This window comes from Lactuca serriola, chromosome 1, assembly GCF_051521515.1.
Source record: "Lactuca serriola cultivar US96UC23 chromosome 1, Lser_US96UC23_V15, whole genome shotgun sequence".
In the NCBI taxonomy this organism is placed as follows: domain Eukaryota; kingdom Viridiplantae; phylum Streptophyta; class Magnoliopsida; order Asterales; family Asteraceae; genus Lactuca; species Lactuca serriola.
Genome location: NC_136408.1, coordinates 68,578,607 through 68,598,583, shown reverse-complemented (window position 1 = coordinate 68,598,583; position 19,977 = coordinate 68,578,607). Strand labels below are relative to the sequence as shown.

Sequence of the window (19,977 nt, the reverse complement as noted above, 5' to 3'; positions counted from 1 at the left end):
TAATTGTTTTATACATTATGGTTTTTTTTTTTATTTATTTTATTTTATTTATTTATTTATTTACTATTACATGTAATATGATTGAACTCTTAAAACCGTTTGAGCTCTAAAATATGGTTAAAAACCACACAAATAACCACGCCAAATCCATGCAGTTAATAACCGCAACACAAGAAATACAAAACCGCACCGCAAAAATAACCGCCTAATCACACCGCAAAAATAACCGCACCAAACGGTTTTGAAAATGGATTAACCGCATTTGTGGTTAGTGATGAGGTTTTGGCTAATAACCGCACCACGCTCATCCCTACCGCCAAGCCACGTCTTATATTATTTAGAACTTTGATATCTTTCAACATATCACTCTTAGTCTCACTCTTAGGTTGTGTTGGTGCGCTACAATTTACTTATTTTTTGAGTTTTGTCAAGTTGTGATGTTTTGAAAAACGTAGCTTAAGGAGGACGGAATCGATTTGCTGAAACACTCCAACCCATCGAACCCAAGGTGGATGAAGTCGAACCCGCCCAAGCCGGATCCCTCCCAACCCATCTTCCCCATATTCCTTCTCCTCCAGCAGTTTGAGGAACCCTCAATACGCTCTGTTTCTCTCTTGCTCTCCTCGCGCCCATCCCTCTCCTCTTGCCTGGTCAAACCCTCTCAATTACTTATAATAGTTTTTCAGAAGTTTTTTTAATAGATATTTTAAATATATTCTTAATTAATTATCAAAAACACATCATCCTAAATGTCATTTTATATCTTCTAGCTAGTTTATCAATTTGTTTTTACTAAAGTTATTTTTTATCGGCTAATATTTGAACTAAATGATAGATTTTCAGTTAATAAGCCAAACATAACCTTACTAGGTATTTTATTTTTTTATGTTTTAAGTTGGATGACAACTAGTACTTTTTCTAACATTAATGTTATTTTCAGCCTAAGCTTAATAGAAAAAATTTATCCAAATTGATTAGACTGTAGAAATATCGCTCCATGTACTACAGTTTGATATACATTTTCTGAGTAAAAAGGTATTAAGAAAAATGAAGACCATTAAAGTAAATTTTATGTAAAAATAGGCCAAATTAGTCAAAAGTTGTCTAAATATTGTTTTCAGTGGTATGGTTTCCTGTATTGTTTCATTCAAAATATTAGATTAGATATTTAAAATATTGGACAAAAAATGTTTGACATCAACATGACAACTAATTTTTTTGTTTCCTTCATGCCATCCAACCCCACCCAACCAATTGCGCCACTTTTAAATTCTAATAATTAGTATAATACTTCCAGGATTCTCTATCAGGCTATTATGCATTTAATAACAATTTTTCTTATAGAATATACACTACTACAATAACAAAATTTCATTTTCTATTTGTTCAAATCAATTCATTCCCTCTTGCAGTATAAAGAAACTACTATTATCACATCATAATACCATCCATATAACCACTCTTTCAGTACAAAAATGCTCTCAACTGTTTTCTTTCTTTCATATACACGTAAAGGTAAATCAAACATTTTTCAGATTGAATCACTAAGAGGACCAAGACCTAAATCATCTTCTATATCATCTTCTTCTTCAAACAGTTTCAAAAACCTGGCTTGGTCTTGCTGTCTTTTCCTCTTCAACCAATACTTATATGCCACAAATACTCCCATCATCAATAAAATTGAACCCACAATACTCACAACTATAATCACTATATACCATTGCACCCCATGTCCTTCATTATGATGATGCGAATCACCATCTAAGTTATCAACTGCACCTATATCTCAATCATCAAAATATTTTTACATAAAATCAATTTCTTGATTTAAACTCAAGTTAACATACCTCTTTTCACGCATTCATCACACAAGAATGTGGCATTGAATTCCTTGTCTTTGGAGTGAATGTATATACCATTAGGGGATGTAAAATCAGAAGGACAGAATTCCCACTCATCAAACACATCATCGAATTTGATACGATCCTTTTCATAGAACCCGCATCTCTTGCATTTTTTACTTGTGAAATTCGTGAGAGGCTGGAAATGTTGAGGAAAGTTATCAATGGAAGTTATGAAGCAGTGAGAAAAGATATGATTGTTGGTTGCATACCTGGAAAGATTCTTCACCTTTAAAATGATACACTGCGTGTGCTTTCTTCACATCTGGAAGAAGTGTCTTCTTCTCCTCATTACATTTGAAGTAGACTGTGGGTGTTGATGTTAGCCATTCATGGGTTGTGTATATTTCAAGAGAATCGAGTGTAACAACTGCTGACAATAAGAGTTCTGCAAACAGAAAAGGAAAATCATATTGGTGTCTTGATCGTTTGATTGGTTCCTAACAGTTTGAACCAAGATTCCATTTTGTTATGCGATTTATGATTTAAATCAGAAGCTCAATTTCTTATATAGAAATGGTCGATAACCAATAATATACTCACCACCTCATTCAGATACAGAATCATAAACAGCTAAAGCTAATTTATTCATGAATGGTTTTCAATCTGATAATCAGTTCTCAAGTACAGTAATTATCGAGAAGAATTTACCTGGAAAACAGAAAAGAAAAATAATCGAAACCCTAGAATTCCAACGACTCGCCATTAACGTGATGGAACAAATCAATCGGTCATTGATAATCTAAACTTTTTAGGAGGAATAGTTAAACAGATCAATTGCTTCGTCTTAACGGAGGCGATGGTGGCGAGTCTTGCTCCGGCAGCGACAGAGAGAGGGGAGGATTCGCGCGTGATTCAATATTTGTAGTGATGGGTCCGTCAATTTACGTCGAAGGTGCAGTTTAGATCAAGATCATGTTGTTAACCGACTTTATTAGGTTAGTTGATTGTTTGATATCATATAATACAAAAAACAATATTAAACAAGATAAGTTAATTGAAGACTAAATTACATAAACAGTCCTCTGATTTATACAATAAATAAATAAATAAATAAATACTTCAAGATAAGTTAATTGAAGACTAAATTCCTAAATGGTCTTTTGATTTTAAAAAAAAAAATTCACAGGTTTAATTCCTAACTTCTTTATGGTCAATGTCATTATAAAAATTTACACTAGTCGTTCTTATAGCTCACTCCCTTTGATTTTTGCCGTTTAGTGTAGATTATAGCCCACTCCATTTGATTTTTGCAGTTTGGTGTAAATTATCGCTCACTCCATTTGATTTTTGCTGTTAAGTGTAAATATGTGTCCATCATGTGAGGGTAGTTTTGACACGTCTTAAATGACAAATTAGACAAAGATTTGCACAATTAATCCCTAAACTATTATTGTTCATCGCCCCTAAGAAACCATGTAGGATGTTGTGGAATAAAGTAGGGTGATGGCGAATGATCGGATTTCTAATAGATCGTGTAAGTTCACTTTCTGAATTGATATTTTTATCATATGACTTTGTTTTAATAAATTCAGTTTAGGATAATCTAAAATGACACATGAGTATCTATGGGTGTCAATTGATGACACGATACGACAAAAATGCAGGACACAAAACGAAACTGAAATTCAGATTTGTGTTCGTGTCGTGTTTGTGTCAAGTGTAAAAAACACGACATCGAGTTGTGTCGTCTTCAAAATTTGATACGAAATTGACGTGATTTAGCATCTGTTTGTTGTGTTTTTCGTGTTATGTATAATTAAATATTAATTAGATAAACTAATTGTTATATTTTGTTATCATTGTTGTGTCGTGTTTGTTGTTTTTTAATTGATTCGTTTTTTGTGTTAGTTAAAAAAAACATAATATCGTGTCGTGTCGTGTCAGACAAAAACACGACAAGATGACCCGATTTACCACCCCTATGTGTATTTAGGCACAAAACACAAACCAGATTGTCAGAAGAATTTTGAAATTGTAGTAGAATAAAGAGAGCCCATAAGGGTTATGTACGACTCAAAAGAGGAGCCATATATATGCATGACAAATTAGAGTTTTTATTTCTAACTTAGTTACGAGAATCTCAAAATTAATGGCTTAATTAATGGTTTCCAAATCTGAAAAGATTTGTCAATCTTACCATTCAGTTTTTCCATAATGAAACTAATCCAAATTTCCGAAAACCTTTTGGGGCGCTACCCCTAGGACCCTGCAAGGGGGCGCAACCCTCTTGACCCCCATCATTGTATCGTACTGACTTATAATTCGATCTTATATATGCATGCATTTCACATTCACCGAACATATAATATATAGTACAAATAATAAACCCCTTAGCTCACATTTTAGCTCCAGTTACCCAAAATGCCTGACGTCACTAAAATCAACAACATATGAAACTAAACTTAACTGTACATCTTAATGAATTATTTGATTTTAATCCACCCCAAACCCGTGGAGTCCCTTCAGTCCTTTCTCCATTCAGATGATTTTAAGCCACCCAAAAGCTCCATATTGCAGATCTAAGCTCCTAAGGCATACTTCCTACGTAAAGTTGCAAACTTTACGTACATACAAGGTGATAATGGCCCAAACAAGCTAAGGAAGAGGTTCAAGGTAAGGGAAATGCATTATCTTGCTAAATGATGAAACTTTATCATTATAAGGACCAAGCTGAGCCTAGATTTGAGGTTGCAACTTCAGATAATGGTCCAACATCCGAAATGAAACACCAACATGCTAAAATGGCCCCAAAACTCAAATATAGAAAGATCTAGCAATAAAGAGATCAAGGTAACGACTTGTTACCTTCAAAGGATGCTAAACTATAGTAGACTTCATATCCACAACCGTTCCTTGCCTCAAACTTCTTAATCTTCAAGCTTCTTGCAACAAGATCTTCCTTCCAAGCTTATCAACACACAAATTATGGAGAGAAAACACGATTTAGGGTTTCTGAGCTTAAAGGGGGCTGTAAGGGAGGCTAATGACCCTTTAAATAGGGTGCAAAAACCCTGGAAATTAGGGTTTCATCCTCCAGCTCCAACTCTTCGAGTCGTGTCCTCCGACTCGTCAAGTTGGTCACTTAAGTTATGCGGCCAAAACAGTTCCTACTTGACGAGTCAGGGCATCCAACTCGTCGAGTCAACCTTTCAAAATGAAAATATAAGACTGTAAAGTTTATACTTGAGAGTCGGGGAGTTACAAAAACCCTAAAATACACCACAAAACCGTCCACCGCCTTAGGAAGGTTTTGGAACTCCTTTTGTTCAACTATTAAACAATTACAACTTATGTCATAACACTTTTAATTAATCCAATTAATCCCAAAATGAATTCTAATTAGTTTATGATTAATTCTTAATTAAATAATACTATTTATAATTGATATATTATTTTCATAATATAGTAATAATCATTTATTTGTATTTATTAATCATATAATAAAACAATAAGCCAATCTCTCTCTCTAGAAATCATCCAATCCAATTACTAGGCTTGAGGCAACTCAAAAGGATTTTGCTTTTAATTCAAATATATACAAATTCAGTTATTGACTTATACACCTAATCCAACAATAATTACATAATTTTATTCACATAACAAGTAGTAAATGATCCAAAATAACAACCAATAACATAAAATTTATCCATTAGGTCATTGAAGTTTTAAATGCACCAAACTGACCAACAAACCTTGTTTATGTTTTATTATACATTGATACTAGTGATAGTCGATTACCAACCCATGTGACGTCCATGTCACCGGTTGTGTCCATGAAATCGATAATATATTATAGTAAAAAAAAAGTCTGTTGGTCAATTAGATACAATCATATAAGTTTGGTGACTTAAAAAACAAATAAAATGTTATTAGTTGTCATTTTATTATATTTTCATAGAAAATATTCGAAAAATTTTAAACACCATTTATATATATATATATATATATATATATATATATATATATATATATATATATATATATATATATATAAATCTTCGATTTTGACTCAACTTACTTGTCTTAAAAATATTTAGATCAGTCATAAGACAATAAATATTTTTTTCAACGAGGGTTTTTCATTTTCTTCTAACTTCATTGTTAAACCCATATAACCATTTCTAAGTCTTACCAATTTATATGTAATGAACTGTTTGTAAAAAGAAATAATGTAATAAACAAAATAATTTTTAATATCTTTGAATATATAATGCATAAATTGTTAAGCCTTAGAAATAGTTATATAAGTTTAACAATAAAGTTATAAGAAAATAAAATATTCTCATTGAAAAAGATCTTAATTGTGTTTGAATATTTTTAAAACAAATAAGTTGAGATAAAATCGAAGATTTTGGATATATCCTATATAAATGGTGTGTAAAAGTTTCTAATATTTTCTATGAAAATATCATAAAATGGCAACCAATAACATTTTATTTGCTTTTTAAGTCACCAAACTTATATAGCTGTATCCAGTTGACCAACAATTTTTTTTCGATTTTATTATACCATCGATTATGTGGACAAAACCGGTAACGTAGACTCCACGTGGGTTGATAACCCACTGTCACCGATATCAATGGTATAATAAAACAAAAAAAAAGTTTGATGGATGCAATTAAAACTTTAATGATCTAATAGATAAATTTTGTGTTATTAGTTGCCATTTTAAATAATTTCCTATTACTTTTATATAAGTAATAGCCATATAAAAATCCTCAAATATTTAGTCCCAAAATAAATGGAAACTAAAATATGTTATTCTGAATAAAAATTATATCCAAGGCCCACCAACCCACCCAATAGGGACAGCACACCCCCACTCCAAGAGCACCTTTGTATTGATCCATATTATAACAAGCTATTATTGCATTTGCATCATCTAACCCTTTATTTTGTAGGAACAATACAAATTTTATAACTGTTAGCAGCATCTTTCTATGTGATATTTAAATTCAAATTTAATTGAAACAAATATTAAGACATGTATGACGGAAATTTGAAAAGGAAACTATAAATGCTTCAAATGCTAACAGTCAAAAGTTGCTAAACGCTCATTAATCATCCTTCAAGTAAAACTTCTTTGTACATGTTCTTCGTAACGCCATAGCTCACAGCTCTCTGTAGCTTTTCAATCTTGTAATCCTCTCTCTAACACACGCACAAGAATACAAAATTACCATTTTGTTTTTCTCGAGAAAAAGGTAGTATTCATCGCCGATCGTTTGTTGACTTCTTGACTTGTCTCTAATCAGCCGGCTGTGGTTGTTTACCGACTTTCTTCATCACTTTTTCACTGTTTTTTCGTTGAAAATTTTGTAATTATTGATCAGGGGATCACTGTATCAATCTAATCTAATCACTATACCACTAATCAAGCAATCATGTACGTTCCCCACATGTTTGTAAATATGCCTCTTCCAGAAATTTTTAGTAATTCGTTAATTTTTTACTCCAAACATGTTTCTAATCCGTAATTCTGATATGGTAATCATGTAGCTATAATCGATTCAAGTTTTTTGACATGCTCTGCGCTCATAACTTCCGTTTAATTATGAATTTTCAGGCAACGAGTTGCTAATCGGGCTTCATATATGGATAATACGAAGCTGCATCAACAGAGACGAGGGAGTTTAATCCCTCTTTCACCAACGCAGATGCTATGGTCAAGTGAAAATGGCACCACGTGTATCAAGGATGATAAAGGTGTCAACGTTCAAGTTATCCTTCGTTGCAGGTTTGTTTCAAGCATCTTTTTCTGTATTTTTAACTTATAATTAACATAAACTGAAATTCTTTCTGTTTATCAAGGTTAATTTCTTTGTTAATGTGTGTTTTTCACTTTTCAGGCCATTTAGTGAGGACGATGTAAAGGCAAAAACACCAGTGGTGGTTACTTGTAATGAAGATAAACAAGAAGTTATTGTTACCCAAAACATTGGTAATAAGCAGACAGATAAAATCTTTGGTTTTGATAAGGTTTGTTTGTTTCTTAATTGGTGTTTATTTATAGTTTTATATCGAATTCCATTTTTGTTTCTTGATAAAAGATCTCCTTTTTCTATATAGGTGTTTGGTCCATCTTCAAAACAAAAGGATTTATATGATCAAGTTGTTGATCCTATTGTGAAAGAAGCTCTTGAAGGCTATAATTGGACCATTTTTGCATATGGTCAAACTGGAACAGGAAAGACTTACACAATGGAAGGCGAAGGAGGAAAATCCAAGGTCAAAACTTTTGACTTTTGAGGTCAAATCCTGAATGGTCAAACCATAGCATAAGAACTAAATTGTTGTCTTGTTTATGTGCAGAATGGAGAGTTTCATGAAGATGTTGGAGTTATTCCAAGAGCTGTGGAGCAACTTTTCGACACTCTTGAAGCTCAAAAAGCAGAATATTCCATGAAGGTGACATACATTGAGCTTTACAATGAGGAAATAACAGATCTTTTGGCTACAGATGAAAAGTTAAAGAAACACATATCTTTAATGGAAGATGGAAAAGGTGCAGTTTTTATGAGAGGCTTAGAAGAAGAACTTGTAAACAGTGCAGATGAAATACACCAAATTTTACAAAAAGGGTCAGCTAGAAAACACAAAGCTGACACTCTCATTAACACACAAAGCAATCGTTCTCATTCTTTGTTCACAATCACAATTCAAATTAAGGAAATTAGTTCAATTGGGGAAGAAGTAATCAAATGTGGAAAGCTAAATCTAGTTGATCTTGCTGGATCAGAAAACATATTACGTTCTGGTGCGCGTGAGGTACATACACAATAACTCCACAAAAAAAAAGTTTGACTTTTTTCGGTCAAAGTCAAAATGTTGACTTTTTATGTTTATGACAGGGAAGAGCAAGGGAAGCTGGTGAGATAAACAAAAGCTTGCTTACACTTGGTCGTGTTATAAATGCATTGGTTGATCACTCTGGACATGTTCCTTATAGGTAATAATTTGTTACAAAAAAAACATTAAAAATATAAAGTGATTTTATTGAATTTGTGGTGAATAATATCAGGGATAGTAAATTAACGAGGTTGTTGAGAGATTCTTTAGGAGGGAAAACAAAGACATGCATAATAGCTACTGTGTCCTCTTCTATTCACTCTTTGGAAGAAACACAAAACACTTTAGATTATGCATACAAGGCTAAAAGCATCAAGAATAGACCAGAGGTTAGTGTTCTTTTCTAGAAGGGCAAATTTGGAAAATAGCAACGTACTTTCTCAAAAAGTTTAATTTTTTTAATTTGTAATCAGGTTAACCATAAGGTGACAAAATCAGCGTCTGTTAAAGAGTTATACACGGAAATAAAAAGTCTTAAACAAGGTAAAAAAAATCATATTATTTTTTTTGTGATTATTGATAATTAAAAAATACATAACTTTTTTTTGTATCATTAGAATTACATGCTACAAGGGAGAAAAACGGAATTTACATACCACATGATCGTTACATGAGTGAAGAAGCTGCCAAGAAGGTTTACTTCTATATTATTTTTTTCTTATTCAATCTCATGAAAATCGCATGTGTTACTTAACGTGTAATTTAATGAAAGTGTAGCATTGTGTGACTCCAGATTAAGTTAATTAAAGTTTCTGATTAGTACTCAAATGTCCAAAATACCCTTTAAGTAATAAAAATAGTATCAAAATCAAAATCATGGATGATTTAATTTCAGTAATCAATTTTTTGTAGGCAACATCCGAGAAGTTAGAGTTAAAAAGTAAGGTAAAATATCTATTTTTAAATATTATACATCCCCTCTCGTTATACTATCAAACACTGAGAAAATTGATTATTTTTAATAGGAACTCATAGATCTTCAAGAACTCTTAATTCATCAGCAAAATTTGACTTCAGAACTAAGTCAAAAACTTGAGAACACCGAGGTTAGATTGAATTCCAAAAATGGTTCATTTGTATTTTAATTACAATTTAAGTATGATTTGTTTTTTTTTTTTTTTTTTTAAACTTCAGAGAGAACTCAAGCAAAGTAAGCAAGATGTCTCGGATCTAAAAGATAAACTGAAACAAGCGAATGAAACGACAAAAGAAAAGGAATATTTTATACTTAATCTTCTTGGATCAGGTGAGTAAATTTAAAGTGATATCCACTAACAAAAAAGTTGCATTTTCTAACAATTTTTAGTAATGTTTAGAGAAAACACTCACTGAAAGAGCAGTTGAGCTTCATAGTGAGCTTGAGAATGCAACATCAGAGGTATCAAGCTTGTTCGCGAAAATTGGTTTGTATCTTTTGTTTGAAAAACAGAGCCTTTTGTTACAGTTTGATATATAAAAATTGTAACAATATTGTATTTTACGTGTTATATAGAGCACAAAAACCACATAGAAGAAGGAAATAAAGCGGTGATCAAGAGCTTTCAGAAGCTTTTAGCTCAACACCTTGAAGTTCTTCACAAGACAATTGTTGATTCAGTAACGCATCAAGAGCAACAACTAAATGCAATCGAAGAACATATGAAATCTTTTGTTTCTGAACACAATTCGGTAAGTTACATCTCGTTTAGGCATTTCATCGAACAGTTGGTGTGCATTCAGCTGTCAAAATGTAATGATGTAATGAATAGGCTGCTGAAGGACTTCAAATTCGGGTAGAAAAGATTAATGACGTATTTGCTGGTGGAATCAAATCCTTAGTTGAATTAGCGACCGAATTCAGTGGTAATTCAGAGAAAACACTTGGAAATATAAATTCTGAAGTCGTGAAGCATTCTTCAGCCCTAGCAGAAGTGAGTAAACTAAATCTTGTTTAATTACGATTTTTATTCAAAAACTTGATTTGATGTTCACAATATTTATGGTGCTTTTTAGCTAATAAGAGAAGCTTCGGTCAAAGTTGGTGATATACTTGATGATTTGCATGGTAACCTTGATGATCAGGAGCAAAGTATAGCTGCAATTTGGCAAAAACAGCATGAGGTACATAAATAGATATTAGTCAAATGTCTGAAATACCCCTGACCATGACAAATAAGAGTATGAATTTAACCTTTTTTGTGATTTTTCTGTGTAACCAGAGTCAATTGAGAGCTTATCAGACAACTCAATCTGCATCCAGTATTACAGTGAAGTTCTTCAAGACTCTAAGCACAGACATTTTGAGTGTGATTCAAATGTTGGAAGAAGCTAAAGGGATGTATGATCAGAAATTAGATGAATTCAGCAAGAAATATGAGGTTTTTTTTTTGTATCATCAATTATATCGATAACTCCCTTTTCATCTTTAATCACAATCATTTTATAATCATCTTAAAAAAATTACCTTTTTAGGAATATGCCGATGATGAAAACAAGCAACTTTTAGACAAAATGGCAGAGCTTTTAACAAATTCAAATGCCAAGAAGAAACAGATGGTAATTAACTAATTATGATATCTCTTGATCCCTTTGATTGGAAAAAGTAAAGTGTTGATTTTTTTTATAGGTTCAAACAGAAGTGGATGGAATTCGAAGCTATATTGGGAGTAACACCTACACGCTTCATGACAAAATGTCAAATATTCATAGTCTCACATCATCAACAGACGATGAATATGCAAGTTTTTTGGGAAAAACAGAAAAGAATTACATTGAGGATAAAAACACAACTCAAATTGGGAAAGATGGTGTCATATCCATATTCCAAAACTGGTAAAAGACTTCATGCATTATAGCAAAATATAGCAATTTACTTTCAAACTCTTTTCGTATTATAAAAATTGCTATAATTTGGGTAATGAAGTATGTATTAATGATGTTTTACTTTTACTTGAAAATGAAAAGGACAACAAAGGCAAAAATGGGTAATGAAGGGTGGAGCCAAGTTCAAGAATCTATTAACAGTCTACAGAAAATGCATTTAGAATCTTTTGATTCCAAAATCAAGTAAGTTTATGTAAAAAAAAAAGTTACTTCAATTTTTTAGGTCAATAATACTTTCAATTTTTATTAGAAAAGAGTTTTATTTATTTGTTTTTTTGTTTAATTTTTATGATTTCCTAATTCAGGGATGCTCTTGAAACAAATCAAGCAATCCATAATCGATTGTCATCTGTGGGCTCCACAACACTAGAAGAAGTACACAGTCAATCTCTCACATCCACCGAATGTAATCCATTTCTATATATGTAATTTGTAATGACATAACTTTTTTAAAATATTCCTTGATTAAACTAATAATTGTATTATGTTTTAATATTTTTATGTTTAATTTGTGCAGATTTTTTGAAGCTTAACGAGGAAGAAAATGAGGGGATTGATTCCTTAACAAGAAATTCTCGTGATGCTATGAAAGATATGGAAGTTGCTCACTCTTCCAAAATAATTGAGATCACAAAAGATACAGAAAAGTGCTTGATAAATGAATACATGGTATACGAAAATATTAAGAAAAAACTGCTGTTTTTATTTTACTTTGTAGAAAAATATTCTAAGTTATTTTTGCAACAAACAGGTGGATGATTCTTTTTTCTCAACACCAAAATTCTGTAAATTACCTAGCAAGATAAACACAGAAGAACTCAATACTCCACCATTTGAGGTGTTGCTGGATTCATTTCAAAAAGTACAAGAAAGTGGAGATGCAAATGGAGCTTTTTTAGGGATCATCAATGGAGGGTGAAGACTTATTATGCACAATCATCTTTTTTTCTTTCACCTCTTTTTATAGTTTTTGTTATTGGCTAGAAGCTATTTCAAGAGCTCAACTTTCGGGTGCTAAGGTTTTAATCTTAAATAATCTTTTATTAAATTGTATGTCAAGTTACGTGTTGCATTTATCTTGGGACGTGTTAATTTAGGAAGTTGTATATTCCTTCTCAAATGTAACAAATATAATAATACATGTGAAAACCAAAAGTGTGCATCAATACCAATTCTTATGCAATTTGTAGCCTCCTTGAATTCTATGCATTGTGTTGGACCGGGACCCACATTGGCACCCGTACCGGTTTATATACATCAAACCGGTTATCAGTTCTTGCTAAGCTACAATACTGATTCCAGGTAACAATTCTAGACCGGAAGTTTAAAAGACATAATCTTTGAAAAACTTTAAAATATCATAACTCATTCGTTGAAGTTGGATTGACATATATCTTTCCCAAAATGTAGTTTAACTAAGGGCTTCAACCGATGCCTTCAAGCTCACCTAACTTGGTTCTAGTGTTGCGACTGACACTGTTTTTACTGCATTTTAGGCTATAGTTTCACTTTTTTGGGTTAAATATTCATTAAGTTAAAGTCGAGGTGTCAAATTGTAATTAAAATACAAGTTTTGGTGTTACGATAATTAAAGAATTATTTTTGTAAGTTTTGTCATAACAATTACTTTTATATAGTTTTGTCGGCATAGCTTTGTCATAATAATTTCTTTTATAAGTTTTTATAGAGAAAATGACTAAACTAACCATTTCCCCAAATTATCTATCAAAAAATAGCCAAAAAAAACATTAGTCAAAAATAGCCCATGAAAGAGTAGTTCGGCCAGCGTTGACTACGGTCAACGTGCGTAGACTATGGACAATGGGAGAAGTCTATGAATTTAGGGCAATAGGCTATTGTTTCCCAGTCCGTCTACTTTTTCGGGGCCCATTGGCCTATAGCATATAACATATTGATTTTCAGATTAGGTTATTTTTTACTACTTTTTTTCTTAGTTTATCTACTGTTTTCTCTCAATGGAGCACCCGAAGAACAATGAGATATAGGGATAGAAATTTCACTCGACCCGGTGGGGAACCCGGTTGACCCGCTCCAATCGGGAACGGGTATTTCGCGCCAAAACGGGTACCGGGTACGGAGTTAGGGATCCCCATTATGCTAAAACCAGGGATGGGGCAGGGGCCGGGTATAACAATCCCCAACCCGCCCCGCCCCCACTTTGATAACTATATATATATATATATATATATATATATATATATATATATATATATATATATATATATATATATATCGATCATTTATTGAATTTGAATTAAGTCCACTAAAATGAATTGATCTACATTAGACCATCAGAGATAGAGTCCATAAACCAAATTATGTTCCTAATTCCAAGAGTTCATCAATCGTCACTTTGTTCGTCGATCTATATACCAAATCGTCACTTTTCGTTTTGATGTTTGTTAAACTTTATGAATGATGTAAACAGAATCTAATTATGACATATGGTTTTGATCATTATTAAACTTGTTTTTTTTATAAAGTTGAGTTTATTATGTTGATAGATTGGGGATGGCCTGGGGATAGGCTGGGGAAAAGCCCAAAATACAAAGGGGAGGAGATTTGATTCCCCGCATCCGTCGGGGATGAGGATGAGGAAGGGGACGAGGTTAGACAATCGGGGATGGGGACATATATGGTCAAACCCGCCCCATTTCCATCCCTAATGAGGCACGTCTATTTTTACCAAAATTTTAGCGTATTCTTGATTAGGAGTAGTTTTTGTACATGGGGATAACCAAAAAAAATTAGTAAAACCGTAGGCTTCATACGAAACCTACGGTGTACAAGTTCACAATGAACAGGTTGTGTAGTGTGGACTTGTATACCGTAAGTTTTGTATGAACCCTACGAATTTTATTTTATTTTTTTCTTGTAACACCGTAAATTTTCAAACAATTTTTCACATTTTAAAAACATATTTTCATTCATAATATAATAAAAATCTCATTGTATCATATATCAATCCATAAAACACAACCCAAGATCATAATGTATAGAAACTCCTCATGTGTGTGTACTGATCATGTCGGTGCCTTCCCGCGATCCTCAATGGTACCTGAAACACATAACACAACACTGTAAGTATAAATGCTTAGTGAGTTCCCCAAAATACCACATACAACACATATTAGCCACTCGAGGCTATAACTTTGTATGACCCTCTGGTCAAAGTGTCTCAGTGGGACCCTCCAGTCCCATAACTCTGTGGACCCTCTTGTCCTAACTCTATGGACCATTCGGTCCTAACTTTGTAACTCTAGATCACATATAGCACAGAATCATATAGATACCACATCATATAATAGCATACAACATACTCTATCACATAACTCTAATTACCACTTCAGGTAAAGTATAGTGAGAAGACTCACCTCGGATAACTCGGTAAACCTCGAACTATGAGATACTGCACTAGCCTCCGCCTAATCACATAAATAATTACTTTAATTAATACAACTTCTAAAGTCTAGGCTAACCCTTCTCTATAAGTTCTCTAAGAAGGGTAAAAGACCATTCTACCCCTCTAATGGCTTATATGTCCAAACACTGACTAAACCCTAAAAGTCAACAAAAGTCAACGGTCAAACTTTGACCAGACTCGTCGCGTGCACTCGTGTGACTCGGTGAGTACATGCGTGTCCTCTTCACCCCTGGTCCTCACTCGACTCATTGAGTCAACCCTACACTTAATGGGTTATCACAAGTCACGAATCGCGGGGCAACCCGACTCGACTCGTTGAGTCCCTTATGGGCTCGACGAGTTCCTCTCATGAAAACACTCATCTATCGTCCTGAGGTCAGATATGCTTCTCTAGTCTATAGATTTGACTTCCCCATGACCAATAAACACGTAAAGGTCGAATCTTGGTACACATGCAAGGCACTCTAGGCTTATTTTGGTGAAATCCTTTCTAACATGGCAACCAATGTCCCTTTCCTCCATAGAACCACAAAAAGCAAGGTGGCTCAAGCTCTTTGGACCTCAAAAGGTCCAAATCTGGAGTTGAGCACTCAATGGGACACTATACTCAACTAAACAAGCCATAAAAGGGTATAGAAAACCCTAAATTCAACGCCCTTAGCAAAACAGAAGGATAGGATCGAATAGCTACCTCAAACTTGAAGATCCAAGCTGAAAACCCACTGAAATGCAATCCTCTTGACCTCCCTTTGCTGGAAACACTTTCTCCTTTGCAAAATCACACAAAAAATGATCAAAATAGCTCATTCTCTCTTACAACTCGCCAAGCTCTCTAGGGTTTCTCTCTCAAGACTGGTAGCCGCAAATGGAGGACATAAAGGTCTTTAAATAGGGCACAGACCCCGATAATTAGGGTTTCAATCCACAACGCGGACTCGTCGAGTCCACCCTTTCAGACTCGTCGAGTCCGCTCATTAATCCAGTCAGCAACCGCGGTCCTAATCGACGAGTCTACGACTCAACTCATCGACTCCCTCTCTTTTTCTCAAAAATAAAATGATAAAATATAATACCATGAAATCCGGATGTCACATTTCTTTTTAAAAAAATGGTTGTAACCTGTAAACAATTGTATATATGATACGATTCCGTGATTTTTTTTTTGGAAAAAATAATTTTTTTTTACAGAAACCGTAAGTTTTTTGGAAATATACGATGTACAATCAATTATTGCACAATTTGTGTATTAAATGGTTGTACACTGTGGGTTTCCTTAAGCCTATGGTTTTTATTTTTTTTTTTCGTTTTAAAAAAAAAAGTAGTTGTAACCTGTAAACAATTATACATACGTTACGATTCCGTGATGTTTTTTTATCAAAATAATTGTCAAAAAACTACTCTCCATTTATTTAAAAAAATTATAAAACCATAGATTTTTTACCCATGATTTGGGAAACCGTACTTCGTCGAGAGGAAATCGTAGGTTATAAAATAACATACGGTTTTAGAATTCCAAATATTTTTTATTTATTGTTATACTTAACCCGAAACAGTAAGTCATTTGGCGAAACAGTAGCACACTCTAATTACCTACGATTTCGTGGCTATTTTTGGACAATTATTAATTTTTGGCTAAAAATAATTAAGTAACTAGTTAATTAGACTAGATTAGTAATTTTCTCTTTTTTATATACGTAAATACGGCATTTTCTTAAATAAAACATCATCTTATGATTGTATTTTCTTAAACAAATATCATCTAAACTAAATAAATATTCAAGCAAATAACTCATCTAAACCTTTAGATAGAAACTGTTTCATCAACATGTACCATACGCATTGCATATTTTACTAGTCCAGCGGTCCAAGAACCGGAAAACCGACATCGACGCCAATACACACCTATCGGTCCGGTCCATGGTCTAAAATTTTTTGGCTTTAAATTTTGGGACGTTACACTATTGTTTCATGAAAGCTCACAATAACATAGGTTCTTCGTTAGTTTAAGAAATTTGGATATGTTTTCAAAGACCTCTTAAGGATATAGATGAACTAAATAAACTTACATAGAATGATTAGCATTGGTTTCAAAGAACCATCAAATCTAATTGTAATTTCAAAAGCTCAAAACTACTAATTAGAGGATACACTAAGGTTTGAAGATATAGTAAGGATCTTCTTTTCAAACTATTTGTCACTAGATTTGTTTAAGAAATTGATTGTGTAATTATGGGACACAAATTACAAAAATCATTATAGTATTTTGAATCAAAAGTTTGACATAAGAATAGTCTAGATGTTCGTATAAATTTGTATTCATATCTTCCTACTCTAATAAAAAAAATATGTTTCATATACTTCTGTCATGTGTTAAAGTATTCCTTATTAATTTCATATGTCACCTCTCACTTTTGTGGTTCTCTCTTTTGAATTGCATTTTCTCGCATTAAATAAGGGACAAATTACATGAATGGTCCCTATGGTTTGGTGTTTGTTACGCACCTAGTCCCTAACTTCATTTTTTAACCTTGCCAATCCTTAATAGTTTGGTTTAGTGCACGCCTGGTCCTTTATCTAACCTTCTGTTTGATTTTGGAGTTAAAACCCCCACGTGCCTTGCACGTTGAGGGTTATTTTCGTCATTTTACTTATTCATCCTTTAAAAACCCTAGATCAGTGCATCTCCCTTTTCTTCCTCTACATTTGTTCTCTCATTTCATCTCTCGTTTCTTTAATGGACAAAAAATCAACAATGATGAAATGTAATTGCGGGCAACCAAGTGTTATACTGACATCATGGACCGACGACAACCCTGGAAGAAAGTTTTATGGTTGCACAAAAAAGGTAAGGTCGTTTTGATTCTAACTCAAGCTTTTGTGTGACAACGACCGCAAATCTGTTGGATTTGAACTTGACAGGGACCTAAATGTAAGTTTATTGGATGGGTTGATGAGGAAGGATGTGGACGATGTACTAGGATAATTCCAGGGTTGTTGAAGGCTAAGAACAAAGTTGAAGCTGAGAATCGGCTGCTGAAGATAATCATTATTTTAAGTTGGGTGTTCATAAGAATCATTATTTACAAGTTGTAGTGCTTAAGAAGATCCAACTAGTATGCTATGTAGGATGTTTGTATTTTTTGAACTTATTTTGACTTCTATGATCCATCTAGGTGGTTGTTGTATGTGAATTTGAAGTGTTTCTGGAATGTATTTTGATTAAGTGTTTGTGAATTTGATAATATTTTGGTTAAGTGTTTTTGGTGCTTATTTTGACTTCTATGATCCATGTATTTTCATCAAGTGTTTCTGGAACTTATTTGGAAAAGTAAACACTAACATTTGACAAAAACAACCAATAACATATGCTAACAATCGACATAAACAACCAATAGCACAAGTGGGATTTAATAAAGGGTAATTTAGTTTCCATACTTTCCATAACATAGTTTCATACATCAACAAAATGGTTAACCAAAAGAAACATAATTTACCCAAAAGTATTAACCATAAGGACACAATTTTACCAAAAAGACACAGTTTAGCCAAAAGAACTGATTAACCAACAAAACAAACTTTCACTAATGGATCAAGTCCCTTTCCCTCAACCAGCTTTTCCTTTTCCCTTACCAGAACCACCAGGACCACCAGAACCACTAGGAGCACTAGGAGTACTAACTTTTTGTCCCTTACAACTCCTTGCATTATGACCAATGTTGTTGCACTTTGAACAAGTAATTGACTGAAGGATTCTTGATGCACTATTACCCTTCACCATGTCATCAATTTTATAAGCTGATTTTCTGCGTTTCTTCTTTGCTCTACCTATTTTGACACGATGTTTAGGAGGAACCAAAGTTGTTGGACACACAGAATTTTCCCACATGCTTCTCCCATTAATGGGCTCAATTTTGAATGAGTACATCTGTTTCCAAGTTTTTAGCCAATATACCTCATGCACCCAAGTTTCTAGTATTCCAACATCCTTACTATTCTTCCTCATTTCCCATATAGTAGCAACAACATGTTTGCATGGCATCCCAATGAGTTCCCATTTCCTGCAGGAGCATGTTTGTTGAACCACATCCACCGCGCATTGGTCCATCCAAGGTCCACTTATCTGATACTTACCATTTCCACAAAATACAGATCTATAATCTTCTGCCTTTTTTTTTATATATTTTCCAAAGTCTGCATAGTTGTAGGTGTCAAAGGACTAGTACATTTCCCAATGGCTTTTTCTACATTCACAATCTTCTTCATTAGATATTCCCTAATGAACTCTAGGCAAGTAATGATTGGTTTATCACAACCCTCATTTAGTTTTCCATTGAATGTTTCACACAAGTTATTAAGAATCACATCAGAATGTGCTCTCCCTGTCCAATCACATCACTTAAAGTCAATTCTAAAAAACTATACAAACCAGGAAAACATAAAGAATGTTATTAGAGTGAAATGTTATACCAGTGAAATGGGACCTAGACCAGTGCTGAGGTGGTATTTTCTTAAGCCACTCATAACAATCCTTGTTTAATTTCTTTAGCTCTTCCATGCCTTTGTTAAACTGCTGTACATGTGTTGCAGTTGCACATGTCCATAAGAGGTCTTCGAAAGGTTTACCCCTCCATTGCTTCCTCATGTTATCCCGAATGTGACGAACACATTAACGATTTTCAACACAAGGAAACAAGGTTGCAATTGCATTTAGAATACCCTAACAATCATACATATATTTTGTTAGTAAACAATTTAGAAATAAAGTAAAAAATCTATGATTTTAGTACCTTTTGTCTGTCTGTTATAAAAGTGAAATTAGAATTAGTATTCAAGCCAAGATCCTCCCCAAGACAACTCAAAAACCAAGTCCATGAATTGATGTTCTCTGTTTCAACCACCGCATATGCCAATGGATAT

At 33.3% G+C, this 19,977-nt stretch overlaps 2 protein-coding genes across 5 annotated transcripts; one reads left to right on the top strand and one right to left on the bottom strand.

The window, feature by feature from the left end:
• Positions 1-1,406: 1,406 nt before the first annotated feature.
• On the bottom strand, positions 1,407-2,839 carry LOC145090658 (valine-tRNA ligase). Of its 2 annotated transcripts, none has more exons than XM_079028796.1 (4): positions 2,553-2,839; positions 2,114-2,289; positions 1,848-2,040; positions 1,407-1,773 (listed from the first exon to the last, which is right to left on the bottom strand). In XM_079028796.1, exons 1-4 carry the CDS (start codon positions 2,605-2,607, stop codon positions 1,532-1,534), a joined length of 666 nt encoding a protein of 221 aa, XP_078884922.1. In that variant the 5' UTR covers positions 2,608-2,839; the 3' UTR covers positions 1,407-1,531. The 2 variants fall into 2 exon arrangements, with proteins under 2 accessions (XP_078884922.1, XP_078884916.1); XM_079028790.1 differs by having other exon boundaries at positions 1,407-1,779; positions 2,553-2,838.
• A 4,080-nt stretch (positions 2,840-6,919) lies between these two features.
• On the top strand, positions 6,920-12,807 carry LOC145090633 (kinesin-like protein KIN-5D). 3 transcript variants are annotated; one of them, XM_079028775.1, is made up of 23 exons: positions 6,920-7,108; positions 7,471-7,641; positions 7,754-7,883; positions 7,974-8,132; positions 8,217-8,672; positions 8,756-8,853; positions 8,926-9,082; positions 9,167-9,236; positions 9,311-9,387; positions 9,606-9,638; positions 9,719-9,799; positions 9,888-9,999; positions 10,070-10,156; positions 10,246-10,421; positions 10,502-10,663; positions 10,746-10,853; positions 10,952-11,110; positions 11,205-11,288; positions 11,359-11,564; positions 11,697-11,798; positions 11,921-12,021; positions 12,133-12,284; positions 12,367-12,807. In XM_079028775.1, the coding sequence occupies exons 2-23, from the start codon at positions 7,499-7,501 to the stop codon at positions 12,532-12,534; spliced, it is 3,021 nt and encodes a 1,006-aa protein (XP_078884901.1). In that variant the 5' UTR covers positions 6,920-7,108; positions 7,471-7,498; the 3' UTR covers positions 12,535-12,807. The 3 variants fall into 3 exon arrangements, with proteins under 3 accessions (XP_078884901.1, XP_078884897.1, XP_078884908.1); XM_079028771.1 differs by lacking the exon at positions 6,920-7,108 and adding an exon at positions 7,153-7,290; XM_079028782.1 differs by lacking the exon at positions 6,920-7,108 and adding an exon at positions 7,255-7,391.
• The last annotated feature ends 7,170 nt before the right edge of the window (positions 12,808-19,977 follow it).